Here is a 25,465-nt window from a genome sequence, read left to right on the forward strand (position 1 = left end):
CTCACATCGGCTCGAGGATTGGAGTGACTCAAGATTGCCTGTTGGACAGAATGTAGAGGGGATTGTCTTTGACAATCAGTTTTGGCAGGAAGCCCTTTGCATTCAAATGTCCATAGAGCCCTTGTACTTCGTGCTTCGCCTCTTTGACCATGAGGGTTGTACTATGGGCTTGCTATACGAGTTCATGCTGAAGCTTCGGAAAGCAACGGAGGATTGTCCTATTGAAATCCTCAACCAGAGCAGGTACATATTGCTCTTGGCAGATCATTGTTGTAATATTAAAGAGGAAAACGGTCCAAAGGGTTGAGGATGGAGTGGCATCAAATTAGTGAAGGTTGGATTAGCAAGTTGGATCCACAACTTGATTGGCACCATCCGAAGCTCTTTGATGTAATCTTCTTAAAGGCACCTCCATGTCTCAGAACCCATCCCAAGTTCTATGTAGTTCCACGGCATAAAAAACGGGAAGCCAACATACACACTTTGGCTAAAAATCAAACCATTAATTGGCCAATGATCGAACCATACTCTAGTGTAGAATGGAATATCCAAGGCATAATGGTCCAAGCACTTCAGCACCATGGGCAAATAATGCACGGCAACATTGATCGCTTCCTTCACCAAAGTACTATATTCTGTAAAACATTGGAATTCATTCTAGAGGTCCCATGTTACCTTGATTCCCATTTGCCTCCACTCAGCTTTAATCCCAATGAAAGGGTTGATGCTCAGATTACAAGCCAGCTCTATCAAAGAGTGATCTTCTTAGAAGCATGCCACATATCTCTGTTCGAGCAAATGGTGGATACAAGCTACCTAGAAACTGTACAAAAATTGTATGGTGCTAAGGCTTTACAGTAGGATCGACTGGCACGACACAAGTTCCACAACCACTGGACTAAAAGCATGGATATCAAGGTACGTGCTCACAATCAGCCATAACTCGAGAATGGGTAATAAAATGGATCCAGGAATATGTTGACTCTGTGCCAACATGGACTTATGTAGAAAGAGAATGTGTTACAACTTCTACATGTAAAAAGAGAATGTGTTACAACTTTCTACATACGACTTCTACATGTAGAAAGAGAATGTGTTACAACTTCTACATGTAAAAAAAGAATGTGTTACAATTCCTACATGCAGAGAGAGAAGCTCTCCAACTTGTATACATACCCCATAATGGAATGAAGCCCACACTCTTTGGGGCATTGTGCTGAGTCTACTTTGGTATTCCAAGCATTTGTCTCAAGTGTCCATGCTTCCTTGCACTCCACATCCAAAAGCATGTCCTAACCTTGCAACTCCTCCTCCCCTCTCCTCCAACCTTACAACCCATCCTCTCCCTCTCCTCCTCCCTCCTCCTCCTCCCTCCTCCTCCTCCTCCTCCCTCCTCTGCCTCCTCCTCTCTCCTCCTCCTCCCTCCTCCTCCTCCCTCCTCTCTCTTATTTCCCTAATGCTCTTACACCTTCTTTCTCTCCCACTCCTATGCTCACCCTAAATGTTCCTCATCCCTTCAACTCCATGATCTATGAGGGAGACGAGTTCTCCACCATGTACTCTACCCTGAACCTTGGATCCTCCTTCTAACCCTGGACTCCTTCTAAACCTTGGAACCTCCTTCTAACCCTGGACTCCTTCTAAACCCTGGAACCTCCTTCTAAACCTTGGAACTCCTTCTAAACCTTGGAACCTCCTTCTAACCCTGGAACCTCCTTTTGAACCCTGGAACCTCCTTCTAACCCTGGAACCTCCTTCTAACCCTTAAACTCCTCCTAAACCCTACAACCCCCAATGAAGGCGAAAGCCTTCATTACCTCAACCATGATGATTCATGTTCCCTTTACACATGCATGCACTTTGTTTGCTTACCACACTTAAGCCTACGTCTCTCACCGGAACACGACTCGAGGTCCTAAGCTACACATATACTACAATCAACAACCCCACTATATCTGTAGGTGACAAAAAGCCTCGGAACGCTGCATACTCAGAGAACCCTGCTCTTCCTATGTGTAGAAAGAGAATGTGTTACAACTTTGTGTTACAACTTCTACATGTAGAAAGAGAATGTGTTACAACTTCTACATACGACTTCTACATGTAGAAAGAGAATGTGTTACAATTTGTACATGCAGAGAGAGAAGCTCTCCAACTTGTATAAATACCCCATAATGGAATGAATCCCACACTCTTTGGGGCATTGTGTTGAGTCTACTTTGGTATTCCAAGTATTTGTCTCAAGTATCCATGCTTCCTTGCACTCCACATCCAAAAGCATGTCCTAACCTTGCAACTCCTCCTCCCCTTTCCTCCAACCTTGCAACCCATCCTCTCCCTCTCCTCCTCCCTCCTCCTCCTCCTCCTCCCTCCTCTGCCTCCTCCTCTCTCCTCCTCCTCCCTCCTCCTCCTCCCTCCTCTCTCTTCTTTCCCCCATGCTCTTACACCTTCTTTCTCTCCCACTCCTATGCTCGCTCTAAACCTTTTGTTCCTCATCCCTTCAACTCCATGATCTACGAGGGAGACGAGTTCTCCACCATGTACTCTACCCTGAACCTTGGATCCTCCTTCTAACCTTGGACTCCTTCTGAACCTTGGAACCTCCTTCTAACCTTGGACTCCTTCTAAACCTTGGAACCTCCTTCTAAACCTTGGAACTCCTTCTAAACCCTAGAACCTCCTTCTAACCGTGGAACCTCCTTCTGAACCCTAGAACCTCCTTCTAATCCTGGAACCTCCTTCTAACCCTTAAACTCCTCCTAAACCCTACAACCCCCAATGAAGGCAAAAGCCTTCATTACCTCAACCATGATGATTCATGTTCCCTTTACACATGCATGCACTTTGTTTTCTTACCACACTTAAGCCTACGTCTCTCACCAGAACACGACTCAAGGTCCTAAGCTACATATATACTACAACCGACAACCCCACTATATCTATAGGTGACAAAAAGCCTCGGAACCCTGCATACTGAGAGAACCCTACTCTTCCTACGAAAGCAGTAGGAAAGAGCTAACAAGCCATAACATCATCATCATCATGTCAAATCAGATCCAATGCCAAGTTTGATCAGATACATTAGATACATGAGTGGAGGCCCCAAAAGGGGAGTAGGATATCATGATGGGCCTAGTGGGTGGGGCTATGCTAGGGCATGAGGTCAGAGATAGAACATTCTGGTTATCTGTGGATGTGGTTCATCATGGCCTTTTGGTGATGGTTCTATATCTAACAAAGTCCACGATAACCGTGGTTGGTCATGCGCCGAACCTAAACATGGATGGGATGTCCTCAAGCATGATATGTGCATCCATCGTCTATCCAGTGTGTTGTGTCGCTAGCTCATCATCATTTCAAATCAAATCCATATGGTTCTGTGTATGTTGAAGATCCTGGGGGCCTCCTAGAGGTGAGTACATGAGGGACCCAATGATTGGTGTGGTGGCCGTGGCAAGAGAAGAACAAATATAGAGTGTTGGTGCACCTATCTATATGTGGGTCGAAGTGTTCTCCTAGATGTGACTTTACGTCTGACAAGGGCCATGGTAACTCCTATGGGTCGCGAAGGTTGAGCCCCAAGTCTAAACATAGAAGGGATGTCCCCGAGGATGATTTGTACATCATCCCTCTGTCTGGTGTGCCTTGTGGATGGCTTTGGATCTCTACCTCGCTAACTACTAATGGGATCATGATTGTGCAATCCGGCTCGAAGAACTCTGTGATCACGCTCTAAAATGGGCCTTTGGGATTTGAAGGGGCAAATTGATGTGTGTGTGTGTGTGCCTATGGGCTTGGAGTCCTATGCAAGAAGTGTGTGAGTGTAGGTGTGCTAGAAGGTTCTAGTTAGGCGTGTCAAGTTGGTGTGTTGAGTGAGTGATCATAGGAGGTGATCGATTGAGATAATCAGGGAAATGATTGTGGATCTGGGATCTACCTACATGGAGGCAGTTGCCTATATATGTAACCACTCTATGAATAAACAACTACATTTGTGTCTCATTGCTTCTAAATGGATTTTCACTTGGTATCAAAGCCACTCAGCCTCCATGAGCCTCCTTGAGTTCTCTTGGATTCCACTAAGATTCTCTTAGATTTTTCATCTTCCCCAAATGAAGATTTTCTCTCCCTTCCTCTTCCTGAATTTCCTTAGGCTTGTTCTCCACCTATAGGCCACCATTTCCCTAGCCCTTTCTACTGTAGCTTCCCCTCACTAGGGTGCACGTCCACCTTGAAGGAATTGTGAAGTTAGTGCTCCTACAGCTTGTTTTGACAATATATATAGTCCACGCAATTTCTTCAAATGCGACCTGATGGAGATACATTTTGGTAATTCCTCTTAGCAAAAGTTAGGCAACAGTAAGAGCTATCCACATCTCAAATCTGAAGGCAAATGCTCTAGTAATTGAGGCATACTGAACGAAAAAACTAGTCAACTTTGGAGCTTCTGGCTATGGCGACCTGACACGACATTTCACCCAATCTTGGTACTGGGTCTTTTCTAGTCCTATATCTTTCATTGCGCAACAAAAGCCCTCAAAGAGGTGCTCTCATCATTTGGTTGAATTTCATCCTCCAAGTTTACATGTACTCTACAAGCATTTCTAGTGTATTTTTTAGAGTTTTTTATGCTACATTAAATGCTTGAGGAGTAAGACACTTAGTTCAGAGATTATTCTTCCAAAAATTAGTTCAAACTATGTCATTTCAGTTCAGAGAATGTTAGTTTAGTTGGTGCTAATTTCTCGACAACATGCCAACCTCAAGCTCTTAAAGCTTTTCCAAAATCAAGAAGACTACAAAGACAAAGTACAAGGTGAAAAAGACTCTAGTTAAGAGGTTGCAGGAGAAGCCAACTGGTTATGATTATGCCAAACAATTAGGTTTTTCAGAATTCTTATCTTGCAATTTGCACTTATACGGTGAAGGTGATTTTTTTGTTCAGAAAGATTGACCTTTTGTAAAGGGATTAGACACTGCCATTAATTTGGTAAGACCTTCCTAAATGGCTTCCAAACTGAAAATAGATAAGTTTGAAGGAGAGGGGTTCCACACTTGGCAAGCAAAACTGAAGTTTATTCTCATTAAAAAGGGAATATGGAAGGTAGCAAATGGCAAAGAAACTAAACCTACAACTAGAGAAGGAGAAGCTTCATGGCTTCCAAAAGATGAAAAAGCTCTTGCTATAATTGCTCTTGGTCTGAGTGATTCCTTCATTCATCACATTGATAGATGTGAGACTGCTCATGCTGCATGGACTCATCTTGAGCATGTGTTTGGAGCACAGGGAAGATGCTCTAAGTATAGCTTGCTTATCAAGTTTTTTGACTTAAGATTGGATAGGGGGGAGACCATCTCTTCACAATGAAGAGCATTTTGACACAATTATTTAGCATCAAGTTTAATCTTGATGAAGATATTGTCATTGCCATCTTACTTAGAAGTCTCAATGAAGAATATGGCACTATTGTAACCACACTCACTAATATTCCAGAGATAAGTCTGGTAGAAATTGAAGCATCACTCGTAGAGGAGGAGAGAAAGATCAAACAAAGAAGTGATTACAAAGAAGGGCATATTTGGCCAGAAGCAACTTAAGAAACTTCAAGGAAAAGAGCAAAATGAAATGTAACTTTTGTGGCAAACCTGGACACTTTGAAAGGAATGTTATGCCAAAAAGAGATGTTCAGCCAATCTTGTTGAGGAAGCAGAAACTGAAGAAGAAGAAGAACCAGAGAATGTCAAAACTCAAGCTCTCACTATTTACAACACCCATGTTAAATCTGACAAGGGTAAGGATCCATATGTTTTTTAAGTTATGTGTGTGTGAGGTCAATAGTGGTTCTCTGCCATGGATAGTCCATCCTTAAAAGATTGTTAGTCTTTTGAGATTTTTCCTTGTTGGACTCATTGGGCTTTACATACATAGTCTGTGTCCATCTCCCAGTTGTAAACCTATGGAGCCTGGCTCTATAATCTGAGTAGGTGCTCTCGATGTCTAACTGCTTCACCGATGAAGGCAACTAAGCATCTATGATCTAGATAGGAGAGCAAATGGGAGAGCAGTCTGAAGCTATGTTTAAAGAGATAGTAGTAGTAGCCTCGGATCTCATAGTACACTGGGCAATTGAAGAGGAAATGGTCCTCTGACTCGATCTCTTGTAGATAACACAAGGTACAAATTTGCCTCTATTTGGGTACTCCCTTAGCTCGTTCACTCTCAATCTGGAGTCGATGCGATGAAACTCGAGATGGACCAATAGAGATCCTCTGAGTATATCCGAGGGATCAACAAAGTCCTCACCAAAAATATGTAGGCAGTGATCTCTATAGAAGTTGCGCTTCACTGGGAGCTCACTCAGTGCCAACCCTTTCCTAACCATGTGTAACTGTAGGAGGTCCATACGTATGACCTGGTTGACCTCGTTATAGCCGAGTGGGAGAAATGGCACATCAATGCTATACTGAAAAGGAGGTAATCTGTCCATGTGGAGTCCCAAACTCTCGAACCACATGCATGTGTGTGTATACCAGCATCTCTGGTCACCCTCTCCTGCTAAGGTCATGGAAGACGAAAGTGCTAACTATGGTAGCCTGCATTGCCCTGAAGTGCACTCACCATTACTCTAATCCAATATAGGTAATTGATGACCTGGAATGCACATCAAGCTATAGTGGGGATGACCTAAACTCTTAGCCTGGATGATCTCATGTGGGGAACTAATGTCTTACTATGTATCATCCTCGACAGCATGATAACCTAGAGTCCACTCTATATCAGAGAGATCTGGTCCCCAACATGGGCTACCATATATGCCTGTTGGGCGAACCAAGGAGTCAAAGAGGAGAGACTTGGTCCGAGGGCCCTAAAAATGTGAGTGGAAGCACTATCTCTCTAGTTAGGCTAATGAGGCATATCCTTTGCTCAAACGGGCCTACATCACTAGCCTCATAGTGAAAATAGGACTGGAGGATAGAACCCCTAGATATGTGTATGATGAAACTATCTCAAAGGGTGACCCATCAAAGGTGAACTACTCTCTATGCATAGTTGTTTGTGATGTGTTGAAGATCATGACCTTGGTTTTATCAAGGTTGACCATATATGCCTGTTGGGCGAACCAAGGAGTCAAAGAGGAGAGACTTGGTCCGAGGGCCCTAAAAATGTGAGTGGAAGCACTATCTCTCTAGTTAGGCTAATGAGGCATATCCTTTGCTCAAACGGGCCTACATCGCCAACCTCATAGTGAAAATAAGACTGGAGAATAGAACCCCTAGATATGTGTATGATGAAACTATCTCAAAGGGTGACCCATCAAAGGTGAACTACTCTCTATGCATAGTTGTTTGTGATGTGTTGAAGATCATGACCTTGGTTTTATCAAGGTTGACCTTCAAGTCATGTGACGAGAGAGAGAGAGAGAGAGAGAGAGAGAGAGAGAGTATTTATAAGAGATCAAAATAGTCATAACTTTTGATTAACGATTTCCACAAGTTCTGTTGAAGTAAGTAAAGCATGATTAACAATTCCCACAAGTTCTGTTGAAGTAACTAAAGCAAGAGGTGCAATAAATCAAAACACTGAGAAAAATAAATCATATCTTGTAAATCCATGTAGAAGCAATGAGACACAAATGTAGTTGTTTATTCATAGAGTGGTTACATATATAGGCAACTGCCGCCATGTAGGTAGATCCCAGATCCACAATCATCTCCCTGATTATCTCAATCAATTATCTCCTATGATCACTCACTCATCACACCAACCTGACACACCTAACTAGAACCTTCTAGCACACCTACACTCACACACTTCTTGCATAAGACTCCAAGCCCATAGGCACACATACACACATCAATTTGCCCCTTCATTCCCCCTCACAAATTGATGACCTCATCCCTTAGCATTAGTACATGAGATGCCCCATGGCTTGCCCACTATCATGTGGCAACACTCATGGCCCCAACGTGTGACTCACTCATAGCCAACATCGCTTGCTTGTCTCCAAAGTTCATCGACACCTTTCATGCGAGTAACACTTTCTACATGCACATGTGCGTGCATCCGTGTACGTATGTGTGTATGTGTGTGCGCACGCATGTGAGAGAGAGAGAGAGAGAGAGAGAGAGCAACTATTAAGAATTAAATGTCCGTAGAGACCAACACACATACACACTCAAAGAGAGAGAGAGAGAGAGAGACAGACAGAGACAGAGAGAGAGAGAGAGAAACACAAGCCTGTGAGATCCAAAGTGACACAAATCTTGCACTCATAGAGCTTATGCAAAGGGCCCCCGTTGAAAAAGTGGAAGTGAGTAGTCCCACACATAATAAATTGTCATATAGAAATTTTCCAAACTAATGTTCTACAATTCAGCTAATGAGTTAATTGCATGTATAGCAAAATTCAGTGAACCAAGAATATCAAAAATTAAAATTTTATTAAGTTGAGCCTACATTTAATCTATAGAAGCCCTTCCCAACCTGATCTTTGTGTTCCTCTTTTAGAACCATATTTGTTATTCACCATATTCAAGGACTCCATGGCATTTCATGTCTCATTTCAACATAATCCACAAGCATTATCAATTGCAAACAAATTCTCCTGCTTATTTCTCTCATGTACAGGTACATTAAACATTCCCAAGAAAACATGCTTGATCTGTTTCCTCTTTGATGCCACATTTGGCACTTTGCACATGAGGTTTAAGCCACGTCTTGCTTCGTATCCCAAGCAATGGACCTGGTTTTAATAGGACCAAATGCCCTTTTCTCTCTCTCTCTCTCTCTCTCTCTCTCTCTCTCTCTCTCTCTTTCTAGTGGCAGGAAAGAGGGAGGGAGGAGAAAGGGAAGAAAAGAGGAGAACATGGTTTGAGGGGGGGGAAGATGATTGTGTTAATGTCCACTAGTAGGCATGCAACCTGTGAGAGAGAGAGAGAGAGATTAACATCTGTGGAAGGCCTCACGAGCCTATGAGACAAAGTACACACCAAAGAAGTTGCAATTACATATGGATAGCCAGAGAATCGGAGGAGCGCCCAAGGCAACTCAGCCCACAATTATTAAGATGCATAGCTAAGTTCTAGTACTATCTTAAAAATGCTTTGAATAACATCAATTTAAGACTGAGAGTCTTTGGGTTCTATCTAAAAATATTTACTCTTGTTGCCCTGTCATTGAAACAAATTTACGCTTATGTTCCCTTTTGAGTAATAATACCTATGGCATTTTCATCCCATTCAATTAGTGGTATTTCTTTCTTAAGCCATATGATTTTATGCTCTATGTATTCCTCTTCATCTCAAAGACAGCCATTTTGCAATCCCCGATTCGCAAAATCATCTTATTCTTTACCTTGCTTTCCTGCTCCTTGACTTCAGTGTAAAGGTCTACTTTGTCAACTTTATTGCTAACATTTACAGCCATCTTCTGCTTGATAGGACTTTACCTGAGTAGTGATCATTTCCTTCACTGTAGATACCAGTTGAGGTGCTGTGGAGATGGAAGTGTATTTTGTGCAATACTTCGTGGATACTTTCCCGTGTTTCCTTCTCTTCCATATCGCTGGTTTTCCTTTCTAGAGCTGCAATTCTAAGCTTGAGCTCATAAATTTCCTGCTAGAATAATAAATGAGCTTTTGGGGGTCTATCATGCTCCCCCATTTTCCAAGGTTGTAGATTTGTCTTTGCATACAGAGAGGACATCTTTGAGAAAATATAGGAGAAGGGTGGCGAGGCTGCAACATCAAAGTATGAAGGCTTGCTTGGGGTCAAGGAAAATGTTTCACCTTAGGAAACTCCATGACTTTGGCCTATGCTGAGACTAACCACCAGGCTGGGCCGAGGGTTCAACCCATCTTGGAGTGAAATACACTTGGTTACTCTTGTACCAACGAAGCCAAAACAAATGAACAAATCTATTAGAGTTCTATACTTTGCATTAGTTACATAATGAAGAATGATCAGCTCGCAGAAGCCAAAAGGGCCATGACTATGACGGTTGCCTTTTATGTATGGTCAATTAGCTAATGGGCTTATAAAATTTGGCATGAATCCAAACACGCTTCATTGGTAGCAGCTTCTGATGATTCTTTAATTCCACGCAGCAAAGTGAAATTTCCCCCTGCATGTTTCCGCATGAAAGTTGTCACAAAGGAGGATCAACTTGCCTTATGCTTCTAGCTAACTAAATAGTACTTTTATGTTGTCCCTTAGCAACTGAAAACAATGGATTGAAGGTACTCCGAAGATCCACACAGCAAAGGAAAATTCCCTCCAGTAAAACTTTCAAATAAAATGACCATTTCAAATTTCTTCAGCATTTAATCTCACCTCCAAAAATCCTTCTTTTGTGAAAAGCTCTCGTAAAACCTCAGGGGTAAAAAAGTAAGAGAGTGTGCCATCACCACGTTGGTAAAGCCGGTCTCCAACTCGTTGAGAACTGGGAAACCTTCGCATTGTCATGTCGTATAATCCTTCAAAGCAACATGCTTGTCATGTGAGTGATGACTGTTGACAGAAGTCATTATCTTCTACCACAAATCCTCCTAAAGGAATTTTTTAAAGCCCTTCTCTCACAAATGCATTAGATTGTCATCTCAAGTCCTGAATGCTACTTCATCTATCCAGAATTCAGTTACCATAATCACGAAAAAGCAATAGACCCCCTGGTTCAAGGACCGAGAAACATTCCTTAACAACATGTTGCATCTTTTGGGGAGGAATAGAAGACATTGTGAAAATCTGCAAAAACAAGACATACTTGATGACATGAATATAGGCCAAGCCAACCACGAGTACACAGTGTGGCACATCAGAACAGAAGACAAAATACTCAGTGTGAACAAAGTACTCACATGGTGAACAGAAGATAAAATACTCATAGTGTGAACAATTACTTAGAAACAAATGCAAAAGATTCATACAAAAACACATTTGTTTGTTTGTTATTCCAACGTAGCCTTGTGCAGGTGTGCTAAAGCCTAACAGAGAGTGCATTGAAGAATTAAAAGCCTAGCACCACGTTTAGACATCAGAATTTCCGAAATATACGATTCACCAGAAAACCTAGATGCTATCAGCTTTGATTTCTATTATGAAGCATAATAATTACCTATAGACATGCACTGAAGTAGACTTGCTGTAAGCTTTGAATTCTAGTATAAAGTGGGCATGCACTGAAAGTAGACTTTCTTCGACAATTGCATAGAATTTGTTTGCAGCCCATGTGCCCATTTATCACTGACACATTCAGTTGTTAGCAAGGCTATGCATGTTGTACTCTAGGAGAGAAATATAATGGATATAATGGTATTAAAGAGATTTAGGATAGTCTTAAGTACTAACACTTCCCATCAGAAAGGACTAAGTTTACCCTCAACGCTGAACAAAGCATGCTTCACTGGTCCACTATCCCTCTTTGTGCCGAGCTTCCATAGTCTTCCCTTTGGATCCCCCACACTTCCCCTAAACATTGCTACAAAGCATATTCCCATGTTTCCGAGGATTTTCTCCATCACATTCCTTGAGTCTTCACTTTGAGCCAATTGTTTTAAACATACACTCAATTTAGCAAGCTCCTGGCATAGTTACCACGGAACGGCGTTCCGACATCCAAAACATCTGGGACGCCATTCTGGACAAAGTAGGAGTAGGAAACACCTGGAACGTTCCTGGAAAGTTCCCAGGCAGGCACACGTTCCAGGTTTTAGGGTTGCACGGGTCGGGGTAAAACTCCCAAACAGCACCTTTTCCTTGCATTGTTGGTGTCGTGGTTTGCTGCTCCTTTTTCCTCCAGCTCATACACTACCTCAGCCCCCTTCCAAGACTCCTTGGGCACTCTCCTCTCAGCCCCTCATCCTCTCTACTCTTTCATCCCCCCCTTCTCTTCACCCTCTCCCCCTTCTCTGGACATGACTATGTTGTACTTAGGACTTAGTACTGCCATTCTGCATTTTTAGCATTTTGCATTGGTGTGGATGCTCGTTTAGTAGCTCCACTACCACAACTCGTTTGTACCAGGTTTTTCACAGTCTCATAGACCCATTGGTCTTCCGAAGCCTTTAATAAACTTTCTTTCTTTCTTTCTTTCTCAAGCTTTAAGCTTCAGCCCCCTTCTCTCCACTCTCTCTCTACTCTCTCAGCCCACTCTATCAGCCCCCCCTTCTATCTGTTAGATATCAATGCTCCACTCTCTACTTGCCCCCCATATGAGGAGAAGGCATTTGAGTAGCTCGGTTATCCGGTAAGTCCTGGTTTACACCAGATGGGGGCCATGTGTGGCCTGATGGTTGGACGGAGTTGGCACACTGCCAACTAGGCTACATGCAAGTGCGGGAAGGCATCCCATGACTGACTGACCGCACTGAGGGTAGACAGAGCTTTTCCCAGGGCAGCCCACTCTCGGGTTGCGGGGCCCGTTTGGAGTCCCAGATGATCCCGGATGGCTGTGGGCGGCCGAACGGCGAACCATAGATCAGTTGCTCTATTTTGCGCACCGGTTCTATCGTGTGGGCGGACAGGGTTGGTCACCATATTGGGTCTAACCGACTACGACTGGTGCCTATATAAGAGCGAGCTCGTGAAGCCCATTTTATCACTAGCTACAGCAACCCTGATTCCTTAGCATCCAGCTTTCATCCTAAACAGTTTCCAGCTTGCCATCGAAGCTTCTTTCACAGGAGCGCACGGCTGCGAGGCAACACCATCTATTGTATCAGATCTACAGTAATCAAATTTTTGATTCTCCATACTATCTGGTTTTCTCTCTTGCGTACGAGATCCTGTTATCTGTTGAGCACAGACGTTATATTGTTTTCTTACATGGTATCAGAGCCTGGACTCTAGCAAGAAGATTTGGTAGTGTGTTTCTGTTTGCGAGCAAATTGTGAGAGATGGTCAGCCCGCAAGACTGCAAATCCCACCGTTCGGCGAAAGCGAAAAGTTGGACGGCTCTAACTATCCACTCTGGAAGTTCAAGATGAAGACCATCCTAAGCGCATACGAGCTTTGGGACACTGCTACTAGGATGGACGTGAGGCCGGTTGCGAGACCGGATCCAGCCAATGTAGGACAACAGATAGTACCAACTGCGGATGAGATTCTCGCCTGGACAAGAAGAAATGCAAATGCGCTGTGTTCTATTGTTTGCAGTGTAAGTGATTCCGTCATGGCGTTAATTCAACATGTCACCACAGCGGAGGAGGCATGGACGGTCTTGAAAAATCAGTACGAGACCACGAATCAGACGCGGATTCAGAATCTGGAGACTCAACTCACGAACGAAAAATTATCTGAGTCTGAAGCGGCAAAGAAGTTCATCACCAAGGTGAAAAATCTGCACGATCAGATGACTACGATTGGCATCACCATCACCAGCGAGAATCTAGCACGAAGGTGCATACGGATTCTCCCACCAAAGTACGACGGTCTTGTTACGGCGTTGAATATGCAGAACCAAAATCCGCCTCTCAACTTTGAGGATTTCAGCGCGATGCTTCTGGAGAAGGAGATGCGTCAAAAGACGAGGACTAGAGAAGATACGGCCTTCTACGCTGGATCAAAGAAAGGTAAGGATAAGGACTCTGGTAACCCATCTTCTTCTAATGATAAAAAGAGAAAGAAGAAGATCAAGTGCTTCTATTGCAACAAGGCAGGGCACAAGCAGAATGAGTGCCGGAAGAAGATTGCAAATGAGAAGAACGCAGTAAAGAAAGAGTCCAACAACAGCGCGCAAGCAGTACTAGTAGAGCTGTTCGTAGCAATTGAGGAGATTTGCACGGAGGCAATTCATGTACCTGCGGATGAACCTTGGATCATTGACAAGGTGCATCGCGCCACATGTCCAGTTGAAAGGATTGGTATACCTCTCTACAGCCGGTAGGGAATGACATCCTGGTAGCAGTCGGCAATAATGCAAAATGTCCAACAAAAGGAAAAGGTACGATTGCTCTCAAGTCAGATGGAGTTGTAAAACAATTGTCCGATGTTCTTTATGTGCTAGATATCAAGAGGAACTTGTTGTCCGTTTCTGCGATCACGAATCAGGACCTCAAAGTTCAATTCGATAAGAATGGTACACAGATCTTGGATCTTCAAGGGAAAGTCGTTGGTAAAGGTACACGGCGCAACAACATCTACAAACTCTCAGCTTTCAGTGCTCGAGCCGATGTGAAGAACACTAAAAAGTGGCATGAGAGGTTTGGTCATCTAAACCTTAGTTCTTTGAAGGAGATGCATAAAAGTGGAATGATTGCAGACCTACTAGAAATTTCAGATCTGCCCGATGTATGTGAAGCTTGCATGATGGGCAAGCAGCATCGGCATCCCTTTCCTAAAGAGGCCAGCAGGGCAAAGGCTGCTCTAGAGCTCGTTCACACAGACCTCTACGGAAAGATGGAGACGGAAGCTTTGGGTGGTTCCTACTACTTCATGACACTGATCGACGACTACAGTAGAAAGATATGGATATACTTCCTGAAGACTAAAGACGAGACTTTTAGTAAGTTCAAGGAATGGCATGTAATGGTCGAGAAAGAAACGGGAAAGAAGGTGAAGAAGTTGAGATCAGACAGAGGTGCAGAGTTCACATGGACTGAATTCGAAAGTTACTGCAAAAGTCACAGGTTCAAGAGGAAGAAACCCCCGCCACATACATCACAGCAAAATGAAATAGCAGAACGCAAGATGCGCGTCATCTGCGAAATGGGCCGGAGTATGATGAAAGGAAAAGATTTGCCAAAGACTTTCTGGGCTGAAGTACGTAACACGGCAGTTTACATCCTGAATCGTAACTACACGAAGGCTGTGAACGGGATGACTCCACTGCAGTCCTTTTTTTGTAAGAAACCTTCAGCTGCACATTTCAGAGTTTTTGGATGTGACTGTTTTGTGCATGTCCCTGATGCTACCAAGACCAAATGGGAACCGAAGAGCCGAAAGTGTATTTTCTTGGGCTACAGTGAAGAGGCGAAGGGTTACCATCTCTATAACCCTGTTACCAAGAAGGTAATAGTAAGTCGCGATGTGGTCTTCTCAGAACAGCCGCATCAATTGGAGGAGGATGCTTCCTTCCCAGACAACCAGGACCAGGATATCCATCCAGTACCACCACCAACAGCAGACCGAACTCCCCCAACGGTGCTTGGAAGGATTCAAGATAAAGAAGATGTAGAAGACCCTGCAGAACCACAACGGCAACAACCATTCCCGAAGTGGGTAAAGCAGCTTTTGGACGACAGAGAACCTCCAGCCATTGAGGAGGAACCATCCGAACACCGCCGGTCCAAAAGATTAGAGGAGCAAAGAAGGGCGCAGGAAAACTTGGTCAACTATGCTTTGATGACAGAGGTGATCCGTGCTTATGAACCCAAGTGTCTTGAAGAGGCACAGGGTAATGATAGGTGGATGGAGGCTATGCAGTCGGAGTATGGCTCCATAATGAAGAACAACACTTGGGACCTTGTGGATCGACCACCAAAACGCAAGGTAATCGGTACCAAGTGGGTATACAAGACCAAGTACAAGTCCGACGGCACGTTGGATAAGTACAAGGTTCGGCTCGTGGCAAAAGGATTTGCACAGGTACATGGTTTTGATTATCAAGATACTTTTGCTCCCACAGCTCGACTAACCACAAATCGCAATGTTTTGGCTGCCCAGGGAAGTTGGCCCGTGTTTCAGATGGATGTAAAATCCGCCTTTCTGAATGGAGATCTCAAGGAGGAGGTATACGTGGAACAACCACCAGGTTTTGAGATTCCCGGTTCAGAAGATAAAGTCTGTAAACTGAAGAAGGCACTTTACGGACTGAAACAGGCCCCACAAGCGTGGTACCAACGGATTGATGCCTACTTTCTGCAAAACGGGTTCAGGAGGAGCCCATCTAATGCAAATTTGTATATCTTCAAAGAAGGAGGCACGTGTATGATCGTGGTCCTTTATGTGGACGACCTTGTCATAACAGGGAACCATGAAGAGAAGATCTCGCAGACAAAGCATTTGCTAGGAAGAGAGTTTGAAATGACAGACCTCAGACTGATGCATTTCTGTTTGGGGATTGAAGTTTGACAAGAGCTGAAACAGATCTTCATTTCACAGCTGAAGTATGCTGGAGATATACTGAAGGCATTTGGCATGGCTGAGTGCAAGACAGTTGGTACCCCTATGGAGGTTGACGTGAAGCTCTCAAACGAGGATTCATCACCACTGGTAGATGAAGCGAAGTACAGAAGACTTGTGGGCAGTTTGATTTACTTGTGCAACACACGGCCGGACATCAGCTTTGCAACTGGTGTACTAAGCAGGTTTTCCAATAAGCCCCACGAGAACCATTGGAGGACAGGGATGCGGGTGCTGAAATACATCAAAGGCACACTTGATTATGGCATCACCTATACCAAGGGCAACATCTTGACCGGATTCTATGACTCGGAATGGGCACGAGACGTGGACAGTAGAAGATCAGTGACAGGTTACTGTTTCTTGGATCTGGAGCTGTGTCATGGATCAGCAAGAAGCAACCTACAGTTGCTCTTTCTTCTACCGAGGCTGAGTACAAATCAGCATGCTTTGCTTCTTGCAAGGCAGTGTGGTTGAGGAGGATTTTGGGAGACATGGGTGCAGTGCAGAACAAGCCTACGCAGTTGTCATGTGACAATTAGAGTTGCATGGCGATTGCAAAGAACCCTGTGTTCCACGCTTGCACAAAACACATTGAGATTCAATATCACTTTGTACGCGAGCTCATCATGGATGGAGAGGTCGACTTGGTGTACTGTCCGACTACAGAGAATGCTGCGGACATATTCACGAAGGCTCTTGGAAGAGACTTGCTGGAGAGGCATCTTCATCGACTTGGCATTGGACCGAAAAAGTAAGTTCACTTACGGGTGGACATTGAGGAGGGGTGTTAGATATCAATGCTCCACTCTCGTGTAACTACGCAGGAGCCAGCTAACTCTACTTGTAAGCCCCCCATATGAGGAGAAGGCATTTAAGTAGCTCGGTTATCCGGTAGGTCCTGGTTTACACCAGATGGAGACCATGTGTGGCCTGATGGCTGGACCGAGTTGGCACACTGCCAACTAAGCTACATGCAAGTGCGGGAAGGCATCCCATGACTGACCGCACTGAGGGTAGACAGAGCTTTTCCCGGGGCAGCCCACTCTCAAGTTGTGGGGCCCGTTTGGAGTCCCAGATAATCCCGGATGGCTGTGGGCCGAACGGCGAACCGTAGGTCAGTTGCTCTATTTTGCGCACCGGTTCTATCGTGTGGTCGGTGGCCTATTTTGGGACCGATCCCCAGTCAACCGTTTTGGGCGGACAGGGTCGGTCACCATATTGGGTCTAACCGACTACGACTGGTGGCTATATAAGAGCGAGCCCGTGAAGCCCATTTTATCACTGGCTACAGCAACCCTGATTCCTTAGCATCCGTCCTCTACTGTTTCCAGCTTGCCATCGAAGCTTCTTTCACAGGAGCGCACGGCTGGAAGGCAGCGTGTTACGCTCTAGCCGAGGTAGCATGACCTCGGAAGAATCAGTCGACATTTCCCCTAAAGGATCTATAATTGTAATATATTTGTTTTGCGCTTCATGTAAATGATCGAGAGGGAATTAATGTCAAGGTCCTAGGTGAGGGTTGATAGCACCAGACTAGGTGGATCTAAGGCTAAGGGCCTAATGCAAGAAATGTGCCTAGGGGCAAAGGAATTAACGCATCCTAGGAGAGGGGTGAAATGTTGCATTAGGAAGGCCCTATATGGATGACATGTGGCATCTAGATCCATCTAGGGAGATGGGGCTTGCTGAAGTTAGTGAGAGAAGGAGATGGTGTTCACGTATGTTTTGGTCTTTTTGAATTCTCTGATTAGTTCTCACGCTTCAGCAGGATTTGGCTGGGTGGAATAACTCGGTGCTTCTCCCGTGATCTTCAGTAGGAATTAGAGTAGTTGTTTTTCAATTGGTATCAGAGCAGGTGGTCATCCCGCACTGCCACGAGGAAGCTGGACGAACGGGATGAGCAGGGTAACGTGAGCTCGAGTTGCGGGACTGGACCGCCCTGGTGACTGATGATGTGCGGTTGATTCCCTGACGGGATCGACGCTGATTGAGATGTGACGACGAACAACTGGTTTATGCATCGTTAGGCACTGGTCTACGCAAGCTATCGCAGAGCGCAAGAAAGGAAGGAATCGACGAGACTGTTGATGTTTATCCTGTAAGGCCCTTCGACGTTGATAGTTGGTGGCTGACGTTGATCAGCGGAAAGTCCAAGGGGAGGTGCTGGAACGAGCAGCAGCAGCTCGTGAGCGGGGAGCAGCAGCAGCATGGAATCGTAAGGCTGTAACGAAACTCAGGTGGGATGGACGATAGGCGTGGAGCGCCAGTCGACGAGCAGTGGGCCCGTAGTCAAGATTTGGGCAGCGAGCACGTAGGCGATGATCTGGAGCGGTTGACAGATTGGCGAGATTGGTTGGAGCACGAAGGCATAGGGCCCATAGGCTTCGGGATATCTGGCTACCTCGACCCGTGACAGTTTTCGATTGATTCCCTCAGACAGATTTCGATCAGAGAGCAGGCTTCGTGGACATTTGTATTCGTGAATATCCAGCGGATCTAACTGGGGACCGAGTTCATAGACCAGGGGGCTCTCTGTCACTTCTGTCAATTCTGTGTTTTCTTCTCTTGATTTAGTTTGTTGATGCTCCGCTTGCATAAGAGTTTACAGTCTACGATGCTATAGGGACAGATTATGCCTGTGCAGATGCCTGTATACTTCAGTCTGAGTTAACTTGCAGAAATTTCCCTAGTATAGGGAGATTGGTATTTGGTTATATGCATGTGTCAAAGGCCCAGTTAGTGTGCATGTCAGATTGCAGGTATTCCCTAGTATAGGGAATTGTGTCAGAGGGTCAGTACCCTGAATTGTGTAAGCGTGTAAATACAGTGTTCTAGCGGTGTTTTTTTTTTTTTAAATAAAAATAAAAAAATAAAACAAAACAAAACACCCATTGAACGGAATGGAAGCAGAAGAAGGGGCTTCCAGAAGGGACCCTGGTGAGTCAGGAGTCCGGCCGACCCAGCAGGGATCGCGCCCAGTAGCTCACACTTTATCTGGCAGGATTGCATTGCTGGAGGATGCCTTGCAACAGTTGTTAGCGCAGCAATTACAAGCCAACGCAGGGCAATCTGAACTTAGGAGAGCGTTCCAGAGTATGTCTGCCAGACCTTCTCGAGAAGAGAAGGGAAAGGCTCCAATGGAACTGGAGTCTAGTGTCCATACGGTCGAGCCTAGGAAGGCTAAAGTGCCAAATATTGCCAATTACAGACCGGAAAAGTATTCTGGTCGGATGAACGACCGTAGCTCCGATGTCATTGAGACCTGGTTACACAAATGGGACGAGGCGTTCGCCATTTGTGAGATCAGAAATGACATCAAAAAGATCCGCGAGGCCACCCATATGTTTAGTGAGGCAGCGGATCGGTGGTGGATCAAACAACAAAAAGATGGCATAGCATCCACTACCTGGGAGGGGTTTAAAAGAGAGTTCAGGAAACACTTCTTACCTCCTGACGAAGCATCCCGAGCTTGGGATCAATATAGGAACCAATGACCAAGCTTGCTCATGCGGATATAGCCCTGGGCATGGCGTGGCATTCTAGGAAGAATCCAGCCATTCATTGGAAAAAGCACGTATATCAATTCAAGATGAATGATGTGCTTTATGTCTTGCGAGGTGAAAAAGATATACCTCAGGGACCGTTGGTTTCCGTGATGGAAATCAGAAAGGCTCAAGTAGAGTTTTTATTCCTTTACACAGCATCGGTAGAGCCGGTGGATGAGTCTTCGGCTAGCACTGATGTTACGCAAAGTGGTGAGATGGCCAATCTGGCTAATCTTATAACAGAGGAGTTCTCTGAAAGTTTTAGGGATGAACTACCTTATGGGTTACCTCCAGAGCGGAAAGTTCAACATAAGATTGAACTAATCCCGGGGGCAGAACCTGTAAATAGACCTCCCTATAGAATGAGTTTTACCGAAGAAGCGGAGGTGCGTAGGCAACTGGAAGAATACCTCAAGTTGGGGCAGATTCAACCAAGTTTCTCACCTTTTGCTTCACCAGTGATATTAAAGAGGAAAAAGGATGATACGTTTCGCCTCTGTATAGATTACAGAGCATTGAATAATATCACTGTTAAGCACAGGTATCCGATGGCTCGGATTGATGATTTGCTAGATGCATTACATGGAGCCGTGATTTTCAGCAAGATAGATCTTAAGTGCGGCTATCATCAGATCCGGATTAGAGCCGAGGATGTGCATAAAACCGCTTTCAGGAGCAGGTTTGGTCATTATGAGTTTTTGGTAATGCCCTTCGGACTTACCAATGCTCCAGCGACCTTCGTCATGCTTATGAACGATTTACTACGTCCGTATATCGGAAAGTTCGTAGTACATTTTATTGACGATATCTTGATATTCAGTAAAAGTGTTACTGAGCATCATGAACACTTAAGAATAGTGTTCAGTACTTTGAGGAAAGCCAGTCTCTATGTGAATAAGAAGAAAACTATACTGTGTATGGTTAGGCTTGAGTATTTAGGGTTCATAATTACTCCACAGGGGGTAGAAATGGATCCGAAGAAAGTGGCTGCGATACTAACTTGGCCAATCCCTCAGAGTCTGACCGCGTTGTTGCGATCATTCTTGGGATTTGTCCAGTTTTATAGAAGGCATATCAAAGGATATTCCGGAATAGTATCGCCATTGACTGATCTGACCTCAGATAAAGTACCTTTTATTTGGAGACAGAATCAACAGGAAAGTTTTAACACCATAAAACAAGCTGTGGTCTCAGGACCGGTGTTAAAAATAGTTGATCCCCAGAAACCGTTGTTCCTAGAAACCGATGCAAGTGGCATTGCGGTAGGAGCAGTCCTCCTTCAAGAGGGAAGGCCAGTAGCCTTTGAAAGCAAGAAGCTTTCTCTCTCTCAAAGGAATTAGCCAACTCATGAATTGGAGTTGTATGCTGTTATCCATGCTTTGAAAACATGGAGGCATTATTTGTATGGTTCATAGTTTTATGTGGATGTAGATCATGATACTCTGAAACATTTTTGTAAACAGCCTGACTTGAGGGGCCGCCAAGCTAGGTGGGCAGAGCTCATGCAGGAGTTTAATCTAACGATTCGGTACCGAAGAGGAAAAGACAATAAGGTTGCTGATGCGTTGTCTCGCATTATGCACAACCTGAGTTTCACGGTATTAGAGAGTGCTCTAATGACCGAGATCAGAGAAACTCAAAAGGTGGACGAGTTTGTCCAGAGCTTATGGCCTAAGGCTCATGTGTTAAAACCCGGGGAAAGTGAAAAGGATGACCTGGCATCCAGAAAAGGCCAAACTTATGCAAGATATACCATAAGGGATGGTATGCTAGTTAGAAATGGCAAGGTTGTAGTACCTGGTCAGAATGATCTCAAGCAGAGAGTCATTCGACAATGCCATGATAGCCCGTGTGCGGGACATCCAAGTGTCGAGAAGACATATGATCTCGTGAGGCGAGATTTCTTTTGGCCAAAGATGAAAAAGCATATTCATGAATATGTGACACGGTGTTTCTCGTGTCAGGTAAGTAAGGCCGAGCGGGTGAAGTCACCCGGACTTTTACAGCCCTTGGAAATACCATTAAGTAAGTGGGAGAGCATTTCCATGGATTTTATTGTAGGGCTACCTGCGACACAAGGGGGATACAATTCTATCCTTGTGGTGGTTGATCGTCTAACCAAGATGGCTCACTTCATTCCGACTAGAGAGTCTGTTAGTGTCCCGCAAGTGGCGGATTTGTTTATTAGAATATATTTCGTCTGCATGGATTGCCTAGATCGTCTGCATGGATTGCCTAGATCCATAGTGTCAGACCGAGATGTCAGATTTACCGGTCATTTCTGGATAGCGGTATTCGAGACACTAAGGACTGAGTTGGGAATGAGTAGTGGGGATCATCCCGAGACGGATGGTTAAACGGAGAGAGTCAACCAGACTTTAGAGGATATGCTGAGAGCATATGTGTCATTGAGGCAACATACATGGGACAAGTGGTTGCCATTGTTGGAGTTTGCCTACAATGATAGGAAGCATTCATCTACCGGGTTCAGTCCGTTCGAACTGAACTATGGTTATAGACCAGCCAATCCGACTATAGTTGGAGTACCTCAGAAAGTGCCTAGTGCCGCGAACTTTATAGTTCAGATGCGGGAGATGCTAGCACTTGCGAGAGCTAATATCCGACAGGCTATGGATAGAGCCAAGGTGTATGCGGATGAAAATCGGTCTATAAGAGTATTTGAAGAAGGAGAAAAAGTTTTTCTCAGAATTCCTTCGCACTCGAAGTCGTTGACTTCAGGAGAGTGTGCTAAGTTATCACCTCGATACTGTGGGCCGTGGTTAATTCTAAAGAGAATAGGCAGTGTAGCCTATAAATTAGAATTGCCACAGGGGTGTAAGGTGCACCCGGTTTTTCATGTTTCGCGCTTAAAGAAATTTTTACATACAGGTGACTCACTAATCGAAGGTGTGGTTTTGTTTCAGGAGATAGAGGATATTGCAAGGCGCAAACCAACAAGAATCCTGGACCGAGGAACAATGCAAATACGAAATCGGAAGATACCCACGGTGTTGGTTGCATGGCATGGTCAGCCTCTATCCGAAGCTACCTGGGAATCCGTGTATCAGTTGCGGAGAGTGTTCCCAGACTTTATCATCGAGGACGCTCATGTCTAAAGAGGGAAGGAATGTTACGCTCTAGCCGAGGTAGCATGACCTCGGAAGAATCAGTCGACATTTCCCCTAAAGGATCTATAATTGTAATATATTTGTTTTGCGCTTCATGTAAATGATCGAGAGGGAATTAATGTCAAGGTCCTAGGTGAGGGTTGATAGCACCAGACTAGGTGGATCTAAGGCTAAGGGCCTAATGCAAGAAATGTGCCTAAGGGCAAAGGAATTAACGCATCCCAGGAGACGGGTGAAATGTTGCATTAGGAAGGCCCTATATGGATGACATGTGGCATCTAGATCCATCTAGGGAGATGGGGCTTCCTGAAGTTAGTGAGAGAAGAAGATGGTGTTCACGTATGTTTTGGTCTTTTTGAATTCTCTGATTAGTTCTCACGCTTCAGCAGGATTTGGCTGGGTGGAATAACTCGGTGCTTCTCCCGTGATCTTCAGTAGGAATTAGAGTAGTTGTTTTACACAGCGCCATCCATTGTATCAGATCTACAGTAATCAAATTTTTGATTCTCCATACTATCTGGTTTTCTCTCTTACGTACGAGATCCTGTTATCTGTTGAGCACAGACGTTGTATTGTTTTCTTACACTATCCACTCTCCTCTTCTCTCAGCCCATTCTCTCCCCCTTCTAAGTTCTCTCAGCTCACTGTATCAGCCCCCCTTTCTAAGTTTTCTAAAAATGTCTTTAAAAGTCTAAAGCTGAAATGGAAAGTTTAGAGATACTAAAAGTGGTTTACCTTTCATAATTTGGTATATTTCAATATGAATTGATGATGTGTCATATGACATGGTATTCCGATCCCCCTTTCTGGAGCATTCCCGTTGCCGGCACCGGAGTTTCTGGAACGTTGGTAACGATGGCTCATGGTGCACTCAACAAAACCTGAAGAGCACTTGCTTGGGGAGCTTTCCCATAGGCGCCTGACTTTGCACCCTACTCCCAAGACTTTTACTCACTACCTACTAGCCTAAAAAATCATATCATTTTATTAACCACCCCGAAAACATTGCCTTTTCTTGCAGTTATGTATGTTTAACTGCTCCATTTGAATGTTGGATACAAGCCACATACGCAGCATGGCAGTATGGGCTGCCATGGAAACAGCCAAAAAGCAACACAGCAGAGACGGACAGACGAGTGAACTATCATGCAAGGCAGCTACCTCAATAAACAAGCCACACATTCATGATCCAAGCAGAGTTTTCATATGAATGTGTCTTCTCTATTGAGCAGCTTGGATCATTAAAAGTTGCCACTTCAAATAGCCAGAAAATTAGGTGCATGCATGAAGCAGCATGTGTGCACATGCGTGCAATCTTTCTAGCTGTAGTTTGGACATGCGTGCAATCTTTCTAACCGTGTGCACATGCGTGCAATCTTTCTAACTGTAGTTTGGACATGGTGATATAACATATCAAACAGAAAATGAGTTCTTTTGTGTTGGAACTGGTAATTGGAGCTATATAACCAGTGATACAGATCTACTGCTGGCTGCCTTGGGTGAGGTTAAAAGCCTATGAGGTTGACTAGGTGAGATGAGCAACCCAAGGAAAAAGAGCTGAGAATGTAACGAGGAACGTGTGAAGCCTTCTTCTGCAAAGACTTGTGGCTTTCTCTTACCTTAAAAATTGCTTCTTTATAGGTCATGCCCCTATACCCATAGCGGCCTGCAGATGTAACTCTAAAGCGATATGACTCTAGAGAGCATTTATAGAAGGTGTCTTAAGAAAAGCCATCATCCTTTTGTACAAGCAAGATCACCTAGTTTCATTGTGGGAAAACCTACTGTATGAACACTTTTGGAGGAAGCAAAAGTGTGACTCTCATTGTGGTGGACAAAGTGTCACATGCATCCCTGCACTTGGGTGCAATGTGACACACTGGCTACATCGACAAGTGCGTAATAGTTTCCTTATAGGAGATTTTGTCATATGTTGTGACCCCTTTATGAGCCCTTGTTCAGGGACAGTCAAGCACAAGCTACGTAAGTCAATCTCTAAGCCTTAAGTCAAGTATTCTTGTTCACTGGTACCCACTGGAGAAAAGTAGGATAGTGTTTCCATCTTAGGGTTTAGATAGGTCTAGATCATAGCCTAGGTTCGGAGCCCCAGAGGGGCCCCCAAAGGCTGGCCAAGAGCAAGCAAAGAAGGCATCCTGCAAAGGCTGCCCAAAAAGTCCACTGGCAAATGAGCAGACGGGGGGGGGGTATAGGCTGAACTGAGCCAAACAACCAGGCTGCAAACCAGCCAACTCAGTCGGCTATTTGCAGCGGGCTGGTTAGCCCAGCCAGCCCTATAAAAGGGCCTCTTTTGCTCATTCATTCCTCCCTCCTTCAGTTTCCTACAGCTCCACTCCAGCCCCCCTCTGAACAGCCTGACACTCTCCAGCAGTGGGCCGCTGACTAGCCTCAGCTCTTGGCCTCAATTCAGCCCTCTTGGAAGTGTTCACGCAGCGCATCACACGGGGAGTTAGGACAGCAAACGGAGTGTTTGGGGTCTGTTTCAGCAGCTCTTTTCAGTTATCTTTTACAGTTTGCACAGCTCACTTCTCAGCTCTATATTTCAGTCATCTCTCAGCTCTCTTTTAGGATCTATCCCTCCTAGCTTTCACTGTCACTCACGCAGTAATCCTGCATTCCGGTGGACAGCACAAGCCTCTACCTTTCCTTGCA

General features: G+C 44.7%; 1 protein-coding gene across 1 annotated transcript in view; it reads right to left on the bottom strand.

Annotated features, from left to right (window-relative positions):
- Nucleotides 1-9,877: 9,877 nt before the first annotated feature.
- Nucleotides 9,878-25,465, bottom strand: part of LOC147891019 (uncharacterized) — a 32,272-nt gene continuing 16,684 nt past the window's right edge. Inside the window, exons 5-7 of the mRNA XM_087389946.1 lie at nucleotides 10,641-10,743; nucleotides 10,333-10,475; nucleotides 9,878-10,123 (exon numbers count right to left, since the gene is read on the bottom strand). Of these exons, the coding sequence (XP_087246072.1) occupies nucleotides 10,022-10,123; nucleotides 10,333-10,475; nucleotides 10,641-10,743 (348 nt within the window). The 3' untranslated portion in view covers nucleotides 9,878-10,021. The remainder of the gene's footprint in view (nucleotides 10,124-10,332; nucleotides 10,476-10,640; nucleotides 10,744-25,465) is intronic.

This window comes from Dipteris shenzhenensis, chromosome 18 (genome assembly GCF_047967505.1).
Source record: "Dipteris shenzhenensis isolate YYH24624 ecotype China chromosome 18, Dip_SZ_1.0, whole genome shotgun sequence".
Classification (NCBI taxonomy): Eukaryota; Viridiplantae; Streptophyta; class Polypodiopsida; order Gleicheniales; family Dipteridaceae; genus Dipteris; species Dipteris shenzhenensis.